The following is a 25,071-nucleotide window of genomic DNA, read 5'->3' on the forward strand; positions in this document are numbered from 1 at the left end:
GTTCCACATAAAGTTTTGGAATATTTGTTGCAGTTCTGTGAAATATGCCATTGGCATTTTGACAAGAATTGCAATTCTTGTTTTGAATCTATAGATTACTTTGGGTAGTATGGATGTTTTAATTATGGTAATCACCTGTCAGAATGTCTATCACCAATAAGTCAATGAACTACAAGTGATGGTGAGGATTTGGAGAAAAGGAAACCACTATGAATTGTTGGTAAGAATACTAACTGGTGCAGCCACTGTGGGAAGAGTCTGAAGTATCTCAAGAAATTAAAAATGGAACTCACTTATGACCCAGTGACTCCACTTCTAGGAATAGTGTTTCAAAAAAATCTGAAACACTAATTTGAAAGAATATATGCACCCCAATGTTCATTGCAGTATTACTTACAATATAGCCAAGATATGGGAAGCAGCCTAAATGCCCAGCAGTAGATGAGTGAATAAAAAAAAAAAAACCTGCGGTACATTTACACAATGGAATTCTACTCAGCCATTAAAAAGAAGGAAATCTTACCTTTTCCAACAGCATGGATAGACCTGGTGTGTATTATGCTAAGTGAAATAAGCCAGTCAGAGAAAGACAAGTGACCATATGATTTCACTTATAAGTAGAATCTAATGAACAAAATAAACAAACAAAATACAGATTCATAGATACAGAGAACAGGCTGACAGCTGTCAGAGAGGAGAGGGGTTGGAGAGGTAGGTGAAAAAGGTGAAGGAATTAAGCAAAGGAAAAAACTCGTAGCACAGACAACAGCATGGTGATTACCAGAGGGAAATGGGAGTGTGGGGGAAGTAGAACAGGACAAAGGGGAGGTAAATGATAACAGCAGGAGACAACTTGGGATGGTGAACACACAGTACAAAATACAGATGATGTATTATAGAATTGTACACCTGAAACCTATATAATCTTACTAATCAATATCACTCCAAGAAATTCACAAACTTTTTAAAAGAAACAAAAAATTAAAGAATCTAGATATTTAGATGATGTGTCTGAAACATGTTTCTGTTTTTTGCACAGCATAGTTTATGAGAAATTACTTGTTCAAGTACTCATTTAGTCTTCATGCTTAATCTAGAAAACTGACACATTTCTCCCATGTATGTGGAGTAAATATGGACCAGAGTCTTCAGGTATAAAAGACAAAAAACTGTACCTGAACAACAGTTAAATTATATATATATAATAAAACCAAAAATTTAATTGAAACTTTATTGCTATATACATCTATTTAAACTGGGAAAAATTTGATAGTCATTTTTTATAGTCTAAAATTGTGTTTTAAGAGCTAAATTTTCACATCTTAGCTCAACAAACTCCCAGACACAGATCTGTAGATTATATAAATGAGAAACTTTAAATCAATGACATCATGTATAAAAGCAAACCAACAGCTTTTCCTTTTGCTCACTATTATCCCTGAATTTTATTGCTTATATTATATGGATACATGATATCTATGGTAATATATTATTAGCATTTGTTTAAGGTACTTTTGCCCTGGCTGGCATAGCTCAGTGGATTGAGCACAGGCCTGCGAACCAGAGGATCGCGGTTTGATTCCCAGCCAGGGCACATGCCTGGGTTGCAGGCCAGTTCCCTGAAGGCCAACTCCCAGCAGGGGACGCACGAAAGGCAACCATACATTGATGTTTCTCTCCCTCTCTCCTTCCCCTCTAAAGATAAATAAATAAATAAAATCATTAAAAATTAATTAAAGTACTTTTAGACTTTTTATAATCTCCATCTCTTATACTAATATGTGAACCTTTGTAACCTTCGTAACCAAAGTAAAAATTCCCTAAAAATGGTAATGTGATCTTACCTTGCTTCCATTTTCTCTCCCCTCTTGCTCCATCTTGAGGTCAGAAATTAGAAGATTCTTATACTTGTTTTTTCCATGACTGCTGTGATCATCTATTCTGTATTCCGAAGTCAGCTGAGCAGAGAGGGGACTGTCGTCACTCAGGTTCAGTGGCTGCTGGTCCTGCTCCATCTCGGTTTTGCCATCACCATTGGAGTCTCCAATGTCCCTGCTGTGTGTTCCCCCTGAAGCAATTGAACTGTGCCCCAGAGTCTCGTTGCCATTGAAGCTCTCTGCAGCAGAATCATCTGTTGGGAAGAAAAATTGAGATTTTGATTTTCATTACTGTGCCATTCAGTTTCTGCTTCAACTAGCATTGAGCTCCTATTATGTGCTTGGCATTGTGCTAACTTTACACATAATGTATAATTTATTCTTAGAAATTAGGATAAATTAATTTTAGGAATAAACTTATAATGCAGCCATTGTTACCTTTAATTAGGAACATTCCGGCACATGAAGAAGTGATGTAAAATAAGAAGAAATATAGAGAAAACAGTTTAATCTCAAATGAAAACTCTACAAGTAAACTTAAAGAGAATAAGATAGTTGTCAATCATTTTGCAAAGAGTTTTTGTTTTTCTAGTGAGAACACCCATATTTGGCAAAAATTCTCTGAGAAAAGCATTTTCTATCCTGTGAATGGGGCCCACATTGGTTCAAGCTTTGTGGGTGTTTAATGTGCATCTAGAACATTACAAGGACTCATAAACTTTGTTCCAGCCATTATATTTCTGGGACATTTAAGTGTAAGAAGTTTAATCATTGTGTGTATTTCTCAGCAGGTAAAATGACATTTATACCAGTGTTGTTTATAATAGCAAAAATTTAGAATTAATATAAATTACCAAAGAGAGAGAGAGAGAGAGAAGACTTAACACGTGTTGGAATGATTAGAATATTATGGAGTCATTTAACATTCCATTTTCAAGATATAAAAAAATGTGAGTCAAGTATTACTGGTAAATGGGAAAAGCAAACATATAAATGCAGAGAGAAAAGATTGAAAATATATAATCTAAAATGTTAATACTGATTTTTTCTTAATTACAGGGCACTGTATTTTCTAATATTTTTACTGTCTACAACATATATAATTTTCCAATAGCAAAAATATGACAACTATAGAAAAAAAGCAAAATAGGAAAGAAGTGGAATAAGCAGAGTTAATAAAACTTTTCTGGCTTTAAATAAATAATTAAGGTTGTTTAGGAAAAAAGGTATATTAATGATACTCTACTGAGAGCAAGAAACAAGTTACATAAAAGAATCACATTCTATTTCTCTTAATTTCATCTTTTCATATATAATAAGAATTTGCTATTAATGTTAAAAGATTATGAAGGGAAAATATAAGAAAATATTTTCATTAGTTAAAGGCTATTGAAGAAACTATATGAATATAAGAGTAATAATACTCAATATTTGGGATTTTGTTTGATTTTTGAGTATTTTCAAGTATGCTTTATTTTTGTAGGCTACAAGAAATATTTAACACCTTCTAATCAATTAAATTCATTGAAATAATATTTAAAGTCTGAAGGAGCAGTATAACTCTCCTGTTCATTCATTTACTCAACATTTATTGAGTGCATACACTTGGTCTAAAGGAGGTTAAATATTTATCCTGGAAATTCTGCCTTTAATAAGTTCACAGATTATTAAGAGGCAGAAAAATAAATATGCAACTAAAATTCAGAGCAAAAAAATGACTATAATCCAAAACAAGGTATGAAAACATCACAGAAGTTTTCCAGAAGACAGAGTCATCTGACTGAATTTCAAAAGATGAGGCCTTAGCACCAGGTGAAGCAGCTGGAGGAGAGAGTCCCCACCTAGACATCGGCAGGTGCGAAATTACAGAGGAAAGAACGTGCAGAAGAGCACAGAAGAGAAAGAAAAACCTACAAAGGGAGGGTGAGAATGTGATGGGAAGTTTTTCCCACGGGAGAGCTTGGATTATGGCTTGAGGGTAAATAAAAGCAATTTTAATTTATTTTGGAAAATAATGCTTTCCAAAGAGATTCCTCTTTAAAGAGGTTACTGATTATGTTTTAAAGAGATTACTTTGACTCTGGTTAGGAGAATGGGAGGAAGGCAAGGACAGGGAAGTTGGAGAGACCAGGTACGGGACCTCTAAGTCACCTAGTCAGCCTTGCTGAAAGCTCAAACTAAAGCAGCAGCCAAGCAGAGAAGAAGGCCCTCGGAGAATCGTAAGAACAGGCTGGGAAGACCCGTGATGAGGTAGACCGTGGCCCAGGGAGAAGCCAGGTCTCTAGCTCCAGTTAAAAAAAAAAAAGAAAACAAAGAACATTAAGTTTAATTTTCAGTAAAGTGGTATTTTAAAACAACTTTTCTAAAACTATTTTGAGAAAAAGTTAAAATGCATTCAAAGATTCTATTAAATTACTCTTTTACATTTCCATTGCAGAAAGACTATGTGAGAAGAAAACGTACATAAGTGAATTTAGAAAACTGAAGCAGTACTTTCCATATTGTTAGTTTGAGCAATCAAAAACATCCTTTTAATAATGAAATATCTAAGGTTTTTAAAATAATTAGGTAAATATATTTGTTATTTGAAAAATGTGCATATTTTTTACAATATATCAAACCTTAAGCTAAAGTATGAAAGGTGATTTCTGGTTAAGTTATTTCTTTCCAAAAAAGTCCAAAGAAAAACATACTGGACATAGTCGTGTCCAGTGATTTTATTCATGAAGAAGAACGTAATTTTTGTAAAAATTACGTAACATTTTGTAAAAATCCTTTTAAAAATAGTAAACATTCCATGTAGGAAATTTTATCAGTATAGTAAAAGAATAACCAATCCTAAAGAAATATTATATTTTAAAATCGTATGTACATTAGCATAAATCAAATTCAATATCCATTGTAAATTTAAACATGCTCTATTTGTTCTTTCAATCTGAAATCATTGTACATATTTACTAGTGTATCAGTTACTCATTTTTCTGGTAAGTAAACATTACCATTTATCAGCAGAGTCTTTAATAAAATCACATATTTACAATTTTGGTACAAACAATAACTGAATAAAGAAGAAAATATTTTTAGACAAAGTAGCTCACTCCAGATGTTACCAAGGTAACTGAATTCAACAGCCTTACATATTTCATTCGTGAGTAAATCAGTGTTTTATGAACAAATGATTAACTCATTGTTATCAAATACATATTCACATATTTTATAATATAAATAGTAAAATAATAATGTCACATGCCACTATTTTATAAATCACAACTTAAAACAAAGTTTTGCATTTCCATATTAGAATAATTCAATATAATGAAGTGAGCACACATTAAACTGAGGGTAAATTAACTGTTCTTCATTGTCTAATTTTGGGTAACGATGATGATGGTTTTTACTCTCTCTTAAAGAGTCTTTTTTCAGAATTAAAACCCACAAATCTCAGACTCCTCTTTATTTTAACCAGTTCACATCAGTTTGTGGCTTTAAAGGGGAAATCTGCTTCCTTACCCATCCTGAGTGGTCACTGGAGTGTGGATGCCAGCTGCTACGCAGAGCATGCAGAAGAAATCTTAATTAGAGCTGTAGGTAATGTGGCCTTTAGTTTCCCAGGCCTGGGGTGATGATGCTTCTCTCCAGTTTAGCCTGGGTACCATAGTATTTGAACCAAAGACTCCATATCTTTGTCCCAAGGAAAAATAACACCTGGAGCTTTGGAAATTAAGAGTTGCTAGGTACCCATCCCAGGGAACGTAGCAACAAAGGAAAATGTGGAATGTGATGATGGAAGTGTGGAATCTAATGACATCAGAAGGGGAGGTGGATGTTTGAGTGGTATTTGTGCTGCGGTTACTTTTGATGGGATGGAGTTAGAATTGTGGGAAGGGTGGTCCCACTTAGCTCAGCTATGGCTCTGGTCTATAAGCTGTAGTAATGAGAACTGTAGGTGGCAGGCTATTCATTGTCTTCTTTCTCCTTGCCTCCTCCCCATTCCCTCCATCAATTAGTACACACCCTAGAAATACTATTTGTTCAAATACTTTTTGTGTGAAGTACTTTGGTCAATGCCAGACTCAATGGTTAGCTCTTGCCATATAAAGAGAATTAACCTATAACAGTACCTATGGTGTGTATTTCAGTATCTATCTCTGTGTGTGTGTATGGATGGATGGATGGATGGATGGGTGGATGGATGGACATACCTACCTACCGAATACTACCTGATAAATGCATTTAAAATTTCCCAAAGCACCTGACCTACTTTCTTACTCAGCTACTTTCAGTAACTTCTTATTATGGCCTTTAGGCCAAGTGCCTTGGGCAAAATGAATAGGAAAAATACATATACTATCCTCACTCTAAGATTGGTACTTGGAAATTAGTCTTAAAATCCAGGTCAAATGCTTACGAAGCCCAAAAAACTTTTTATAGTTTGCCCCTAAATGCACCACAGTCCTCTAGCTCTAGTCTTTTGATGCCTACTTAGAAAACTTCCCTTTCGGCTTATAGCATAAAACTAACTTTTAATCCCAAAATATAACCTTGCTCTAGAAGATTAGCACCTTCATATCCAAAAAGGTAAAAAAAATTAAATTCTTTAAAATCTATTTGCAAAGTTGAGTTTAGCTACAGTTCTCTTTATCACTCCTGACGTCTGTTCTAAATCTTCTCCCAGCTGCAGTGTTCCCAGTAAAAAAAAAAAAGAAAAAAGTGAACTTATTTATTACTAGACTGTACCTTACACTTTAGGCCTTACACCATAGCCCACTATCTGCGACAACACAAAGCAAGCAATCCAGTCTCAACGGACCCTTCAGGGCAGCTCCACAGCCCCAGTCCTGCCCAAACCCAAGCCCACCGCCCTGATTCATTCTTTTCGCCCCTCTAGAAAGGCCTTCCAGGTTCGTCTCATTTCCCTTCTTCAGATCCTTCTGATGACCTTTCCATTCTTTGAATTTTTATTTCACCTCTCCTGTATAATACAGGTTTTACAACTTAAGAAAACACCTGTTGTATTTCACCTTCTGTTTTCTTATGTGCAGAAACTTCAAAACTACAAAACTTCTTCATTTCCAAGTCCTCAATACCCCAAAGACCTTTGAAAAAAAATCAAAAAATGCATTCTACAATTTTTTCCCAAATATTATCCAGATTATATAATATTATTAATGCTATCTGAGACACGTACAAAGACATGATGCTACAATATGGAGTCAGAGCATTTAATGCTATGTTCATGAATGAAAAAAACATGTATGTAAATACATATATATTTGTGTTATAACTACTGCTGAAAGATTAAAGGGCATTGATTTTAGAATGACAATGCCAATGGTAATGGGAAAAAACAAAATAAAATAAAAAAATAAAATGATAAAACTGATATTGGGGATAATTAAGTAACAAGGGGATTCAGTTTTCCACTAAATTAATTCTACAGGGGACGTTACCTCTTTTTGGTAGCTCCTAATTCTGCCTTTGCCATTAGAAGAATGGGCTCTAATTTATAAAGCAATACAGAGAAGGCACAGAGATAATCTGAATATTTTAAAGCCTATAACGAAAGCTCAGTGCAATAATTACATAGAAATAATTCTGAGCTGTCCATGAGGAGACCATGCATATTCTCTGTTACTCTGTTTTAAAAATTTACCAACTACCTATTGTATGCTAGACATCCTTATTGGCACTGGCCGTCAGTTGAGGCTCCATGTGGGATTTGTTCATAACTCAGACTATAACAAAATAATTACAGTGCCAGATAGGAGAAAGCATTTAACCCATGGGAGCTTCACATAAAATAGTAAATAAACAAGGCTCTTCGCAGAAAGAAAAGTCACCTATAATCACTGGAGATGAGGATGGTGTCAGGGCAGGCCTTTCACAAGAGGGGCAGCTGGCGATCTGCTCACTCCATGTATTGCATGTGGGAGCAACGCACGGCGGCGATGGTGCAGGCTACTCTAGTTCAGGGGAATAAGTACCAGAAAGCACTGAGGCCAGGAAGGAGTGCGAAGAGGTCAGGGAATTGAGTATACTCTACACACTAAGGCAGAGAATGATATAGTTTAGAGAGCTGTGGATATTTTACTGTATATTCTTCCTTCTGTATCACTTACGAAGTTGTTTTCCCAGAGTGGATTCTTGAAGAAGCCCGCGGATCCTGTGAGTCCAGTGGAGAAAAATCTATCTCCGTTCCTACCTCTGAGCCATTGTCAACTGACATATAATAAAACGCTCTCCAAGTTCTCAGAAGATTCATTTTTTAAAAAATGGACAGTAGCGCAATAACATATGAATAGTTTCTCAATTGTCCAAAACGTATAGATTATTATTTTTATGCGTACTATTAGCTTGTTTAGGGTTTCAAAGAAATGGATATTTTATAGAAAGTAATATGCATAAACATTTCTTACATTTTTACAATGTGAATTGAAAATACAATGTGAACATGGATATGGTTTCTTTTGCTGATAAAATCACATTACTGTGAATACCAACTATATTTTACTGCCCACACTCACAATACATGAAATGTTAAATTTCACTTAGAGGTAAGTGAAAATGTATATATGTATACATTGTCCCCCCAAGTCATGAACCTCCTGATTTATTCATGGACAGCAAGATAAATGGGTTTGAACAGATGACATGCTATTTTTCTTTTTACTTATCTTTAATAGTACCATACTAATCATATCTGTCACAGATTTTTAGATACCTACTCCATTCCCGACAACTCTCTTTTTCAGTAGGGGATGTTCAGTCCTTTTTCTCACCTTACAACTCTTTGTCATCTATGACTGTAACATCTGTATGTTTCACTTATCAATTAGATTGTAAGTGGCCACAAGGTATGTATTTTACATCTTATGTGTCTTTATGCGCCTCTAAAGAAACAGGTATAGTGATTTACACAAAATTGATATGACAGACATATGTATGTATATCTCTACAGATAGGTAGATAGATAGATAGATAGATCAATTGATTAGTAAATAAGATGTTATCAATAGTACAACACTTGTGCAGCTGGGTAAGGCATTCACATGTTGGCAACTCACTCATGAAGCTATTTACTGGTACAAATTAAAACTAAAACAATGAACACTGTGTTTTTGATGTCCTAGCTCAGAAAACAAGCAGTGCATACGATGATAAATTCTCATGTTAAGTTTGAAGTGAATCTATACCCGTCGATAGATAGCAGTTTAGCGTTTTCAAAGAGAGTTGACAGCTAATCACTGGAGAGAAATATCTTAGGAAGCATTAAATGGAAAACAGAAACAAGAAAAAATGTCATACAGTATTATTATGAAGCCATTCTCTTAGCAAATGATTTGACAATTTAGAGAAGAAAGGGCTCTGGGATTTATTATGAATTATACTAAACTGATAACTAAGTTGAATGAAAAAAAGAAGGCTACGAATTTGGGGCAAGCCATTCTGAAATGTTCCAATTGAAACTAAAATCAATGTGATCCAAAAGGGGTCTCTCCCACCTTGACATTTAGTAAAACAGCCCCTTCAGGGTTTTGTTGCCATGCCAATAATAAATCAGGGAATACCTTATTCTGAAAGACTGGAAAGCAACGAACAAAAGAAGACCCACCAATAATATGCTTATTGTTTGAAACAAGTGTCATGGGTTGGATAGGACCTTGGTTATCTTCAAATACTTATCTGGATCTTTTTGTTTGCTGTTGTCAATTGTCTAAAGATTAAAAACACATTCCTCATTCCCTTAAATTTTAGTTACACTGTTGAACATAGATCATGGTGGTGGTAGATACATACACTAATTTATCCATTAATTGTGTAATTTCAATTGTTACAAAACGAAAAGAGGCACATGGGTTCCTTGGTGACCTGGCCTCAGGGAAGTGGGGCTCTTCAACCTCACCTGAGTGCATCTGCTGGGCATGACTTAGATTTGTTCCAAAGGGGTAGAGTGAGGCTGTTTGTGTTTAATGTGCAATGGGTGGTAAGCGTTCATCTGGGTGTGTGAACAAGGACTGTGATGTGGGATGGAGCATTATGCGTGAGTTGTAGCAGCCCCATGATGGTATGAAGTAAGCACATATGGGAATGGAAACCTGGTGCATACAGTCGCCTCTAAATGCACAAGTGCAGGCTCCAGGAAGGCGTGCAGGCCGCTTTAGGAGTTGGGCGAGATCCTGATGACAGCCGGCAAGGAAACAGGGACCTCGACGCTACAGCCACAAGGAATTAAACTCTGCCCACAACTTGATTTAATTTAGCTTGGTCTGGGAGGAAATCTAGAAGCATTTCTCATACAAGAGTTCTGGGGCCACATGGGAGATACTAACAAAGAGAATATTCAACAACTAACTAGGTGACATGCACTTGTGACATGCAACTGAAGATACCAGAAAACTAAATCTGACTGACAGTCTTCAATGTGAGTTTAGAAAGACTGAAGCTGAGGTTATTTCAATCGCATTTAGCAAATTTCCAGGGAATTTTGTTTCAAAAGGAGCCAACAAACCAAATACTCTCTCTTGATTAAAACTAATAAAGCAAGAGCCAGTGTGGTCTCACTTTTTAAAAGACTCATAAAAGGATATGATATTGCCCAAAGAGCTTATCTGCGTACGAAGGCGTTAAAGATGTTAGTTCAGGGGAAAGGATCACTTTGAGTACCTTGATTAACAAACTCCTGGGAAAGAAGTCTTTTCTAAGGTCATGTGTATGTTTAGAAAGATCAGGAATCTTTGCCCACAAAGCAGCGCTGCGCACCGTCTACGCGTTCACGTGCTAAAACCATTTTGGTCACGTAGTTGGTAGAGTGTCATTCTGGGGGAAATGGTCAAAAGTCTTTCAAATCTGTTCTCCGAATCCCTCGAGTTCTCTTTTCCATCTTTATGGCAAGTCCTCCAGGTATTTGTGGGCACACTGGCTCGCTGTGTGTCATTTTACTGAGAAATTGATTGACAGGCTGATTGATTGATTATCCTTTGACGGAAATTTCTCCCAGAAAAGTGTTACTGCAGTTAGACATTTGTAATTGAAACCTTTTACCTCTAATTGTGGAATGAAAGGCTTTTTCCTCTTGGTATTTTCAGCCATTGGCAAGCAGGCGGAGATGCGTACCGTGCTCTAGGAAGGTGTAGAGAGGGAGAAACCCTGCAATCATACTGGCCCTATCTGATTCCCAGGCTTTAGAGTTAACTTAGACGCTGATGATTAGAGTACTTGCTCCATAATACTTTCTCCTAAGCCCTCCTACCCATCGCCTGCCAAAAAAAAATGTCCACTCCCCATTGCAGTGTGTGAGCCAGGATGACTCAATGAGGAAGCTGAAGCCTTCATCCCAACATTCTGAGATGGTGAGGAATTTAAGTCACCAAGCACTTCCTGGTCTTGAAGAATGAGTAAATCCTATAATAAGTATTCTGAAAGCCACCCTCTACTCACACTCCTTTATCTCATACTGGTAAGTCACTGGTTTGCTCTCAGATCCTCTCTTCTCCCTTTCTTTGCAAACCGTACCCTAGATTCGCTTGACTGCTGTCTTATGACTTGGTTCAAAAAAATGAGAGATACTGGCAAGAGACTGAGGATGGGAGAGAAGGAAAATGCTGAGGTATCCCTGTTCCCCATCGCATGCTCACACCCCCGCTGGTTCACACAGCATCTCCATTTCCAGCATGGAGTATCCCTTCCCCCTGCCCAGCTCTTACCAGGAAGCATCTTGGATGAATCTCATCCCACCAGGCAGCTGTGGCTCTTGGGCTCTAGGAACACCAACTCTTTCCCTGCTTTTCCACCTCTGGCTTTAGCAGCATCTGCCTTCTGTTATTAATTCCTATGTCACTTTACTATCATGTTTAGCTTTTGAGCTCTTTCAACACCATTTTTTAAGAAGCCTTTATTTTTTCTTTTTTTTCTCTTTAATATATTTTATTGATTATGCCATTACAGTTGTCCCATTCCCCCTTCATTCTCCTCCACCCTGCACATCCAGCTTCCCCACCATTCCCCACTTTATGCCCATGTGTCACAAGTTCTTTAGATTCTGTATTTCCCCTACTATTCTTGTCCTCCCCTCTATTTTCTACCTACCATCTATGCTACTTATTCTCTGTACCTTCTCCCCCCTTCTCCTCCTCCCACTCCCCTGTTGCTAACCCTCCATGTGATCTCCATTTCTATGGTTCCACTCCTGATCTAGCTGTCCTCTTAGTTTGCTTTTGTTTTAGGTGTGGTTGTTAATAACTGTGAGTTTGCTGTCCTTTCACTGTTCATATTTTTTATCTTCTTTTTCTGATGAATGGCATGGAGCAGGCTCCATTTCACAGGTAGAATTGCAACAGACACAATTTGCTTCGCTTGGGCCTCAAGTCTTGTTTTCTCACGCCTGAGGTGTTGTTAGAGTCAATATTTCGTTAATTCTTTTCTCAACGTGAAATCATTCTTTGATACCCAAGACATTTTCACTGCGCTTACTGTACTATTTTTATCTCAGGAGCTGAAAGCCATCTTCATCAGTAACAGTGGTATTAATAAACTTATCAGCCATCTTAAAGAAGTTGACATCCGTAAGAGTTGCTGGATAATTATAAAGCATTATTTAAATATTTGTCAATGACTAGTATCATTTTAATGAAGACTAGATTATTATGCTTTATTTAAACAAAAGGACCCATAATAGATTCATCTGAGTAATAACAATTGCTTTGAAACATTAAACACTTTAATTGTGCCAATCATTTTGGTAGTCACTACTTTTACAATATTCAGAACAGACCTGGTAATAAGATAACATTATCAGGCTTCCTATTTTAAAGATATTGATAAAGATAAATGAAGAACTTGCTGGAGGCACAGTGACAGTGACAAACACAGGGCGAGAAACTGATTTCCCGGTTCCAGGCCAAATTTCTGTCCAAACCCCATTGCTACTCCCCCGCAAGAAGCACGTATTGTAAGAAGAGTCTGGAAAACACAGATGGTGTGCTACTCGGAGGGGGGATGAGCTAACTTTGGATTCAGGAGGCTCTTAGAGATGCAACTCCATTGAAAAGTGTCATCCGAGGCTACACGTCACGCCGGACTGGATAAGATCAGGTCCCACAACCGGCAGCCTGCCGCCACCTTCCACTCACTGAAACAAAGGCCTTCTGCCCGCCCTGCCTGCAGTCGGAGTGAACGGAACCACCACGATGTTTTCATAAATGCAGATGAACTTTCAATCTCACCATGACTATGATGGTGCAAGATGACTGGCTGTATGGGATTTACAACCAAGGACAGCTGTATTCGACATTCGGGGCTGTATGATATCAAGTCAAATTTGCTAAAATTGGGATACACAGGAGGTGAAAGATAATAAAGTACTGATTAAATACATATGAGGTAAATTAAGATCAACATTAAGATCAGCATTTGGAAGATACAAATATGAAAATCCTATTGTTGAAGGAGACCAGTAACATATTTGTTACATTTTTATTTAAAAAGTGATTTTTACAACTGATCTAATACATACTTCATAGGGACCCAGTGAGGAAAAAAGGCAAGTATTAATTACCCCATTTTACTCTTGTGAAAATGTCTGAATCCTAAAGAAGATCCTGTGACTCACCAAAGGTAGCACAGTTAATGAATGAACGGTGAAGCTGGCATTTAATGGCCGATGTCACATTCAGTACTCAGAAGCCTCTAGGTTACATTATCTCTCAAGGAAGGCGGGCTTGAGAAGTGGTTTGTGCATGAAAATAGAATAAAAGGAAAGTAAACTAAGGAGAAAGAGGAGAACAAGAGGGAGGGGGTGGAAGTGATTATGAAAGTACATTGGAACAAACTGTTAAAGAGGGAGCTCTCAAACACGCAGGAGAACAGGTATTCGGTGAAGAGCACTGGGCCCAGGAATCGTGGGATTGCGAAGAAATATCCTGGGGTGGGGGGGTGGTGGTCAGAAACGAAGTGAGAAAGTGATCATTACTGAGTGTTAGTACTGCAGGGCATTCCGAAGTTGAAGGAAAATCCTCCAGGGACATATCATCTTCCTCTTTCTCTGACAACCCAACCCACCGAACTGCACACAGTGGAAGAACAGAGCCTAAGCTTTTCTTCTTTGCTGTGAACTGTGACGCTAGCACTATGATTTGTGTGCAGTGGACATTTAGCAAATGCTTAGAGAATTAAGTTAATGATTCCAACTCACATTAATCCTATTATCTAACTAAGCTCATGCTTTTCATGTTTCAAAACTTTTTATATTAGTATTATCTTACACACTAACTTCCCACACCTAAGTCTTATTCTCCAAAATGTTTATAAAAAGATTTAGACCTCGATTTACTACCCCTGTGCATAAAGTAGTAGGCAGATCTGTCCGGAAAAAGTCCAGCCATTGTTAATACAATGAGAATGGTTTGTGTGATATCGATGTAACCTGGCAGCAGCTAAGGAGAGTGGACTGGAATGCACATGTGTGAACAATGATGACTTCACTGTACTAGTCAGTGGGGGTGGTAGACACCACTGAGTGAGCATGTGTACTGTGTGGATATCTTGTTCAAAATTACTGAACGAGTAGAGCAACAAATCTGCATCAAATTTTGCATTAAGCTTGAACATTCCTCTGTGGAAACTATTTGAATGATTCAGAAGACCGAAGCTATGGGCCACTGGTGATTGGCAGCTTCATCACAACAACATGCCCGCTCATGCATCATGTCTTCTGCAGTTTTTTGGCAAAATATCAAATCACCCAGGTGACTCAGCCCCCCTGTAGCTGAGATTTGGCACCCTGCAACTTCTGGCTTTTCTCAAAATTAAAATCACCTTTGAAAAGAGAGAGATTTCAGACCATCAAAGAGATTCAGGAAAATACCATGGGGCAGCTCATCGGGATTGGGAGAACTGTGTGAGGTCCCAAGGTGCCTACTTTGAAGGGGACTGAGGCATCAGTATCCTATGTACAATGTTTCTTGTATCTTCTTCAATAAATGTCTCTATTTTTCATAGTATGTGGCTGGATACCTTCTGGACAGACCTGGTATATAGTCACTAAGAGTAAATACAATGTTTTTTAAAAAGTCAGTTGAAACATTTTGTTTTTTCTGATGTTTAATTTATCATAGTAAAAGTATTGGTAAAAAGTAATAGCAGATTTGAGTTTGAGAAAAATAACAAACAACTAAGAATTGAAAAAATTCCCAGGTAACAAATTCTTTTTATAGTAGTGGTATCTAAGCTCATTTTCATTTATAACATTTCTATCATGATAAGTCACTGAATTCTCAACTCAGAATTAAAAAGTCTATCTTGGTTGACCATCAAAAATATTTTCTCTAACTTTCCGTACTGACTGTATCAATTTAAACTCTGAATAACACCAAGATAAGAGCTCTTATAATGTTACTATTTTTTATCAGCCAACAATGGTTCCAAATACACTCCCCACACCCTCCCTACACTTCATCATGTAATTAACACTTCATTGGCTCTGCCAATGGTATATCACCATGGCCATCCATAAAATCATTCTCTGAATAAAGCTCAGGGGATTTTCGTTTGAAAGCCCTTGTTTCTTGACTTAAGAACAGAGGAAACATTGACTAGGCTTTGAATGGCCTGATTTAGAGAGGTGTTCCCTGCTGAAGGCAGCTCTCTTTAAGCAACTTCCTCAGTGTCTCCATGCAAAGAAACGAAACAGGACAACCAATTACACTGAGCATATTATTTTAGTGCATGAAACTCCTCTCTTATACTTCCTTCTAGAACAAATGAATCTGCCAACACCCTAATGCCTTGGTAGCCATATGATCTTCCTGGCAAGGCAGGCACCTGAGCAAAGAACCATCAAACCATAAGAGGTCAAAGGCACATCAATGTGGTCAAGCCAGAGAGATGAATTAGATCAAAAAGACTCTATCTCTTAGAATTCGAGCTAATATCTTTCTCCTCAATGTGTGGGTTGACAATAACCAGCATTAACATCACCTGTGGACTTGTTAGAAACACCAAACAGGCCTTACTCCGGACCAGGGGCATCGAACTCATTTTTACCAGGGGCCACATCAGCAGGAACATAGTGGAGGGCAAGGCATAATGCTTGCCACACAGTGGTAACTCAATCAATTCAAAAATAGCTCAATAGATGGAAGAGAAGGAGGGAAGAAGAAAGGCATAAGGATGTAGGCACAAACTCTTTGGTTATCAGAAAGAGAATATAGAAAGAATTGGGATATCAGACTAGTTCTTTGTTGACTATGATTGCTCATAAGATAATTACTTATTCTACTGTATAGACTGATAAATTTTTCTCAGATGTATACAACAGAGTAGGTAAAGAACAAATGGAAGATAAAGAAGGACACAGGGAAAAGAAGTCACGGCTGAGCAAGGGAGTGAGAGGGGAAACAAGGGGAGGCAAGGGGAGTGGGTACCGGGCAGGAAGGGGCAGGCAGGAGGGGTAAGGACAGAAGGCAGAGTGGGTCTGGGGGTAGAGAGGAGGAGCAGGGAGAAAAGTGGTTGAGGAGGAACACTGATTTCAGTCTGAATAATAATCACTTAGCTATGTTTATCTGATGAACAGCAGGGTCTCCCCAAGGACCCCAAGCTCAGGAAGAGCAGGACCGAGGTCAGCTGTGCTCTCTGCTGTGCCCAGCCCAGGCTCAGTCCCCAGGGCAGTGCTTTTCAAACTACGTAATGACAAGTTGGGTCTTTTTATTTTCAATCTGGCATGGACAAATAGTTTATAAAATTTAAAAAAAGGAATATGACATATAAACCCACTTACTTATTATTAAACTCTACAGGGGTAAAATTGTTCTGTTCCCAATTCTGTATTTATGTCATCACTGACCAGTGGCTCTTCAGGACCAACACTGGTCCACTAACTGTTCCTTGAAGAGCCTGACCAGGTACCAGAAACTCATTAAAATTTTGTAAAATATCTAAACAGCGTAGACAACAGAATATTAAAAGTTCAGCAATATATTACAGCATTCTTTTTCTGGAACTTGATCTATTTTCCCCCCATTTTCTTGCCACCACAACTCTAAGAAGATACCCGGGGGGTGTGAACATAACCCCTACTTTTAAATGTCCATATTGAGGACAAAGGACAGGCAGGCTGGTCACTGACAGTCCCTCATGGAGTGACAGAGTAGAGGACTCAGTTCTCTTGCCTCCCTGTCCACTGAATCTTTTCGTAGGCCTCAGTGGCCCCTTTTTTCTGCAATTAACTTGGACGCACAGCATTAATTAGTGAGCTGTAAGCACTTTTCACTTTTGGCTAGCAGAATCTCTCATTTATACATTTCAGCTCCGCTACTTTTCAATTTGGCTTAGCCTCTATTTTTGTAACCATAATGTTAAGATACATGTGTAAGTAGCACTCCAGCAGAGATCCTGCCTCAATTAATCAACTGTTTCCCAAGAGATAAGTATGTGGTTAGTCCCATTCCACTTTTCAATAGTCTGTAAATTGTCTTTTGCAGTAAAAGCCACTATAAATCAGCTACTATAAAAATAATATAAAAGCCAACTATAGCAAATCATTAGCAAAATGTTCTTTCCAATGATTGGTTCAAGATACTGATATAAATGAAACCTATATTTGAAATCTTGGTGCCTTATTTTAAGGATATCTATTGAACTAACGATCTTGTGTAAAAACAATACATATGCTAAACTGTTCATGGAAATTACCTATTGGGAGTTCAGTAGACTGGGAGTAGAGACTATGGAACCTTTTTTTTAATCTTTATACATTTCTGTACTTTTGGACATTTTTCTCATGAATACATATTTAAACGAATATGGAATATTTTATTAATATTGTATTGCTGAGAGAAGCAATTCCAGTAAGTCTAAAGATACTCATGTATATTTTAAAATAAATGTGTAATATTTATTACTTTATCCATTAAACTTTAAAATAAAACAACATGCAAAGCGATGAGGAAACTACAGTGGAAAGGGACTAAGGTTCTCGGGGAAATAGGTACAATACCGAAGTCCATGTGCGCCCACATCCCTGTGGTCCATCTCCTTGTATTTCTAACTCAGGTTTCACAGGGTGGGAAAACAGGAAAAGGAACCATGGGAAACGCACGCTGGTGACAGTGATGGAACCTGGAATTCTGGGTAAACCTATGCCAAAGTTGTTCACAGAAGCTTGGTCAGAAGTATATTTCATATTTTAACTATGCTACTGAAACTTCTCCTCGTCATTGTAAACTTGGTAAGAGATCCCTTGGTCACTCAAATGTTAGAGGCAGGTGCGGAGAACATGTTAGGTTGGCAGGGGTCACGTCCCAGCACAGCTGATTTCCTCTGAAAAAAAACGCTCTAAGGCAGAGAAAGCATGATGCAAATACCCGCCAGACTGTAAAACTACTTTTCTTTCACAGGTCCAATAGCACAATTTGCTTCTAATTGAAGTTCTCTAAAACCTAAAGGTTTAAAATATTCCAACAGAGGAGTTACTAACAACGCATGCCAGTTCCAGCACTGCTATACCTCTGGACCAAATCCCAACTTTGGTGTACATTCTAGGAGAGGACAGGCCGCTAGGAAAACGAAGTTTCAGGGTCAAGAGGAAACAATGCTAAGTTAACAGGTTAAACTTCCAAGCTCTGAGGAAACTTTAAGGGAACTTGAGAACAGTATGGTGAGGATTTATAGCAACAACAACAAAAAAGAGTAGGAAATAAAAAAAACACATTCTTGAGCTTCTTTCCCCCACTCCCCACTGTGAAGAAGGGCAACCAGAGGAAAGACCTAAAGGCAAAGAGGATCCCTGACAGCTTCTACCGGCAGGTATTAAGAGAATTGCATGTCTCCTTCCAGATACGGGTAATAGTCATCCCCTGGGAACTTATTAGTGCAAGGGAAAAAAAACCCTTCAGTTTCAACCTTAAATTTCCTACTCGCTTAAAGCAATTTCTGGAGACAGGATACACATGTGCAGTATTTGCTACTAAAGTAATGGGTTCTGGAATTTTCTAAGTGTCTAAACTTCTTTCTAAGCATTACAGAAGCGTTATATGTGATTTTTTCTTTCCTTTTAACTTTTAACTAATTGGGGCAACCATTATCGGACAAGGTTAGAAGGCATAGGCAGCATCAATCAAAATTAATTTCTTATTCTCCTTTTAAAAACTACCTTAGGTTTGATTAACAAATTATTGTACTGGCCACATTGTAATGTGGATTGCTGTTCTTAATATTTATGATGCAGGGCTAACCTTCAATGAAAAGTATGAGATAAAGTAATAGCCTTCAAAGAGTTTCCTGTTGCGTAGAGTTTCGCACAAGATTCACAAGTATAGTCTTGGGCAGCAAAATAAAATTATACACAGAGGTGCTCTCAGGACCAAACAGTGGGAAAAAAAAACTTTTTCTATAGGATACAAAGTCTGAATAAATAGCCTTCTGTATGTTTTGAGGCTTTGACTCAGATATATTGGCCCAGTGGCTCCATTGAGGATCTGATTATAAATATTGCTCTTTCCTTCCCTGGCTCTAATTTTCCTGCCTTTACAGTCAGTGAAACCTCCGAATGCAGGCTGTGTACAGAAAGAAGCCTATTTCCAGCCAGTCATGGTAACCTCACTTTAAAAAATGAGTTAACTTTCAAAACATTCCTCCCAACAAGCCCCTTTCTCTCTGTCAGTAAAAAAGGAAAAAGAAGAAATCGGGGCCCTGGCTGGTGTAGCTCAGTGGATTGAGTGTGGGCCTGCGAACCACAGGATCACGGTTCGATTCCCAGTCAGGGCACATGCCTGGGTTGCAGACCAGTTCCCAGCAGGGGACTCATGAGAGGCAACCATACATTGATATTTCTCTCCTTCTCTCCTTCCCTTCCCCTCTAAAGATAAATAAATAAATCTTTTAAAAAAAGAAGAAATTTGGTCTAAAAGCTAACGGTGATTTCTAAAGTCTAGGACAATGTGTCTGCTATTTTCCTGTCCCAACTGTTAGGCACCCCATGGATTCACCTGGAAGGTCAGATGTTGGGAGAGTAATCTGTGGGTCTTTAATTAATTACTGCCCAAACTTTTAGACAAAATGAAGGAGAGGTAGCCTGTATATTCACAGACTGTTTAGGAAATAATCCCCCCTCCCACAAAAAAGAAAGATAAAAGGAAAGAAAACCTGAACAGTAATTAAGACTTAACTTGGTCTATGAGTGATTGTACGGGGCTGCTATCTTTAATGAGGCACCTAGGACAGAGCAAGCTTCTTTGTATTTCTTAGCTCCTTCAATTCCCAACAGAATTCCACAAAATCGTTTTTATACAGAAGAATTGTGTCCCAATTCTCTAAGGAAAAATTGTACCTGCAAAGGCCTTCCTAAATGGCCACCCCCACGATGTTGCCCCACTGTCCTTTCTGCCAGTACTGAATCTCGTGCCAACCTCTGTTACAGAGATTTTCTTATCTGTGCAATAGGCAGAATAACATCATGGTGAAGAGAATGAATGAGTTTTGCTGTCAGACAACCATAGATTCAAACTTGGTTCTGTCACAAGCTGAGTGGTGTAGGCCTAAACTTAGTTTCCTCATTGGAACAAGAAGTTCAGGTATTCACATTATAGGGCAATTGATAAAACTGAATGAGTTAATGTCTGCAAAGCATCCAGCCCCACACCTGGTTCATATCAAGGATGGGTTTTATATTCTCTCTGAGCGGAGAGGCAGCCTCTGGTTTCTTCATTTTCTGCTGTGTGCCCATGGAGAGGCAGGCCCAGAGTAAGGGGCGTTCCATGCTTGTTGAATGAATGATGAGTGGATGCATGAATGGATGGATGAATAATCTTTTGAATCTTAGGGCAGAATTATTTCTGTTGAAGCTCCAATCATCTTCATGATTTCCCTCTTCCCGGAATAGAATTTGTTTCTGTGATAGTAAGTGGCTGCTGTCATTTATTAAGCACCCAGTGCTGTACACATTTTTTTTAAATGTTAGTTATTTCTTTTCACTCCTAGAGCAATTCTGTGATATAGTTATTATACAGAAAAATTAGTCCAGACTGTGTCTAATGCCCTGCTTATTTATAACAAAGGGCATATATATACCTAGACACCCAAGGCAAGAACAAAAAAGTGATTGTTTCCTTATCATTACCTCTCCATGTAACATCCAAAAATGAGTTTCCAAAATGCCTCACTTAAGAAATGAGAATATGAGATGCAGAGTGAGCTGAAGCAATCCTCTGCTCTTAGATTTATGGCTTTTAAAACATTCCTTGACCTTCCTAAGCATCAATATTCTCATTCCCAAAATGGGGACAAAATATTAATTAAATGGGCCTGGCAGTACTGTGATAATTAAATGAGATACTGTGGATAAAAAGGCACACTATGGAAGAATAAAATGATAAATTTTCTTCGAGGAGAGAGGCAGCTGCGTCCCCACAATCCCCTCTTTAGGGGGTCTTTTTGAAGGCATATGTGTGTGAAAAGAGGAGCAACCCTTTGCTTTGTAATGCTGGATTAGAATTTCTGACCCCTTCAAACTCCAAACGCATGCCTCCAGATTAGCTCAGAGCTTTCTCTCCCAAGATAAATAGGAGGTAGTCACAGGTGCATCTATTTATCTCTCAAGAAGACAGAGAACTTGGAATTGCTCTTTATTCTACTTTACTGTATAATTACGTGTGAAATTCCATCCAGACTTTGTAGTCCCTTTCATGACACCTTATATCCTCACGCTACAGTAAATTGTGTTTTCTTTCTTTCTTCTGTATAGGCATGGAGGACTGGTCTTATTTTGGATTGTTTTATTTCTCCAACTGTTATAAACTATAAAAGGCCAAACGTGTTAGTTGCTGAGGTTGTTATTGTAATTATGATAATTATCATTTCAGGATTACACAGATATAAAATTATGCCAGTTCTCCACATTAAAAAAAGAGAATACTTCTGACCCTAGCTAATAGGGTAGGTCCTGAAAAAATGGTTTTCTCAAAAATTCTGGTGAATATGTGTTTTTTTTCCTATGTATTCATTTTGTTATATATTGATGCCAAGAGCAGAGCACAAAAGTTCTCTGGCTAAAAATTATTAAACTTAAAAACATTATTGAATTTTAGAATTGTCAGACTCCAATAATAAAAGATAAACATTTTTGTTCATACTAGAAAGTTGTACTTCAACAGAACAAAATTTATGTCAAGTTTTCACACACTGTAACTGCTATACATAAATATTAATGAGGAAAAAATAGAGCAGGAGAACAAACCCTAAAGATGCTATGAAATTTCATGCAATCATGTGACCTAAAATAAACTACATTATAAGTATCATTACCCATTATAATTAAATACAGTATTTGGTTTTTAAGGTTTAGAGATCAAACAGGATGTCTGAAATAAATTTTATTACTGTCTCCACCACCATCCCTGCTTTCCCCACAAACCCCCACTTCCTAGTGAGCTCCCTGTGTCTAGTAATGTCCTCATAGGTTTCCAGGGTTGAAGGTTTTTTTGATACTACCCAATCATCAGCCAAGTTTACACTCTGTGTTTGATTTATCATACTGCTTACCACAAGAAATGTTCTTTTGAATTTTTTACCTACAGTTTACATTCAATATTATTTTGTATTAGTTTCAGGTGTACAGCATTGATTGTTCTATCAATCATTTCCACCGGACTATGTGTTTTTAGGAATGCCTAAACTTTAGCATTTTGCATCTGTCCTGTCACTTGGCAGAGATCAAATAAGCCTTGGTTGACTTAATTAATATAAGAAATCCCACAGATTATATGTCTGTGACTTTTTCTCATCTGGTCTGTAGTTTTAATTCTCAGTGCTTCTCTGCTAATTTAGGCTCTCAGTCCTAATTACTTCCCCTATTGCCCAGCTCAGCTCTTCATTGCACCCCACATTTGTAGGATATATCTCCACAAAGCACGGCTCCTATTTCTTAGTCCTATTCTCAGATGCTCACTGGCCCCCATCTGCCTTCAAAATTATATGTCATCAGAAGTATACAGTCCAGACTGACATTCTGGTCTTTCTAAAACCTAATTTAAACAACTGCTCTCTGAAATCTACCTCACACACCATGCTACCTGTTTGCTCACATGCAACCCTAAGAAAACAGATAAACTGAGCATCTTACATGTTTGTCCAGAGACATAAAGTTAAACTTTGAAAATATAAAGAGAGGATTTTTACATCAGCATAAACCCCAAAATTTAAAAATGATAAGAGGAATCAGTGCTATATTACAGTGTTTTGGAGTGGCCTTTCTAACCTGAGAGCATGTCACAGAATTGAATCTTACATAATAATCAAATTGAACCTTAATTTGATTTTTAAAGGTGTCAATATTTGATTAAATACAAAGTGTCCATATTGCAGCATTACCTCTTATGCTGAAGATTTCTATTATAAACACGTACTACATATACACGTCAACCGTCAACAATACTGGGTAGTTTTCGAAGCTAGCCTCAGTTTACATGAAACTTGACCATTATGCAATCATGTGTTTGTTAATGGGTCTTACACCAGTTTGTTTGTTGAGTGTTCCCTAAAGTTTATATTGTGGTTTTCTGGTGCCATTGTTTCCTCTTTCTTTTTCTGTTCTCTGGTTTCATGTTCAAAATCTCCAACCATTTCCAGATCACCAGCTACCCCAGAGCTTTCAGAAGACCCTTATATCCTGAAGATTTTTCATCTTAAGTGGACTTTTGCACCTTCCCATTAATATTTCAAACCTCGAGACTGGGTCAAGAATGGAGAGAGTTGTTCTTTCAAAGATTCCTGAAGGGATACCTCTCCTGGAATAATTAGGCTTGGAGGATAACCTGCTTCTCTCCAAGCAAGACCTGGACTGGGCAGTCAAGGCCCAAATTAATCTTGACCCCGAGAGATAACACATCTCCACCAGACTTCAACTTAAAGCATTTGACAATAACTCACTACTTTATTTCTAAATAAGAAATAAGTACATAAGACGGAAACTGGAATATTCTAAGGGATATAACCATTTTTTAAAATGGTTAAGAATGGTTAACTGATTAAGAATACCTCTAGAAAAACTTTGGTTAAGACAGTGAATGGGCAGAAATCTCTGACTTACTTTTCTATTCAATTATTATTTCGTTATTTTTACATACTACCTTATTCTGTTTTCTCAGTAAGTGGTGCCCAGTTTTTCTTCACCATCCTTCTTTCCCAGTTCTATTTTATTAATTTTGAACTTAGCATCATATAGTGAACCCTACATTTCTCTCTTTTTAGCATGAGGTCATCAATTTCTTCATTTTTGTCCAAAGTCTATGAAGAAATATGTTAGTCTAGTTTATTTTCTGCAGGGAAGGGAAGAGGATTAGGGAGAAACAGCAGATTTGCTCTCTTTGTGATTTTTTTTAGGGTCTTCTCCTGAACTGTTCATAGAAATCACCGAAAAGAGGTTGTGAGAATAATTAGCAATCATTTACTGAAAGGGGCTCCTGACTTCCTGCTTTGTCTCCATTTTCTTAAGAGTATCGGCTTCTGCACAGTTACAGCCTGCACGCTATTAAAGCCAAGTATGACCCTCATGGTTTTGGTGTATTTCCCTGCATACAAAGAGAATAATTTTATGTAGTCTTTTCACACGATTCAAGTCTAAGGCCTGCGGTCTATTCTGGCATTAAGTTTCAGAGATCAGGAACGTATGTGTGATCTGTACTCTGTTTGTATAGCAACACCCAAATCTCTCCCATTCTTATAAAGCAGCCCACTTCAAATGACAATTAAATCTTTTTATGACAATGGCTATATTTAGCAAAACTGTGATATTAATTGCAGTGTGGTAGTACACTAGGAGCCTAGGATTTGATATGTGAGAAACAGAACCCAATTCCTTAATACACATTATAAATATATGGTCATGATCAAAACAATTTAAAAATATAATAAACAAATTTTCACTATATTTTATATTGAAAAAATATACTTTCATAATAATACACAGTGATAGTCAAAACACACAGTGTACATATTAGAAATACAGTATATACAAATCTACATATTCCTGATTTTTTTTAATTTTTAGATGTGGATTAAAGTATACTTGGAAGTAATTAAGTTTTTGAAAGACCACGCATCTCCACTGTAGCTATCAATATCAAACATTTCAAATCCATGACAAGGTTTCCCAGCTCTTAAGCTAAAATACAATGAATACTTAGTAACTATTGAAAGAATTGCT

At 37.5% G+C, this 25,071-nt stretch overlaps 1 protein-coding gene across 5 annotated transcripts in view; it reads right to left on the bottom strand.

The window, feature by feature from the left end:
• The window catches only part of NOL4 (nucleolar protein 4), a 295,984-nt gene that overhangs the window by 145,162 nt on the left and 125,751 nt on the right, over nt 1-25,071 (bottom strand). For all 5 annotated transcript variants that reach the window (XM_037032650.1, XM_037032640.1, XM_037032677.1 and 2 more), the window contains one exon: nt 1,845-2,131. In XM_037032650.1, the coding sequence (XP_036888545.1) occupies nt 1,845-2,131 (287 nt within the window). The remainder of the gene's footprint in view (nt 1-1,844; nt 2,132-25,071) is intronic.

The sequence above is a fragment of the Sturnira hondurensis genome, unplaced genomic scaffold, assembly GCF_014824575.4.
Source record: "Sturnira hondurensis isolate 20B ecotype Veracruz unplaced genomic scaffold, ASM1482457v3 Scaffold0001872, whole genome shotgun sequence".
Lineage (NCBI taxonomy): Eukaryota > Metazoa > Chordata > Mammalia > Chiroptera > Phyllostomidae > Sturnira > Sturnira hondurensis.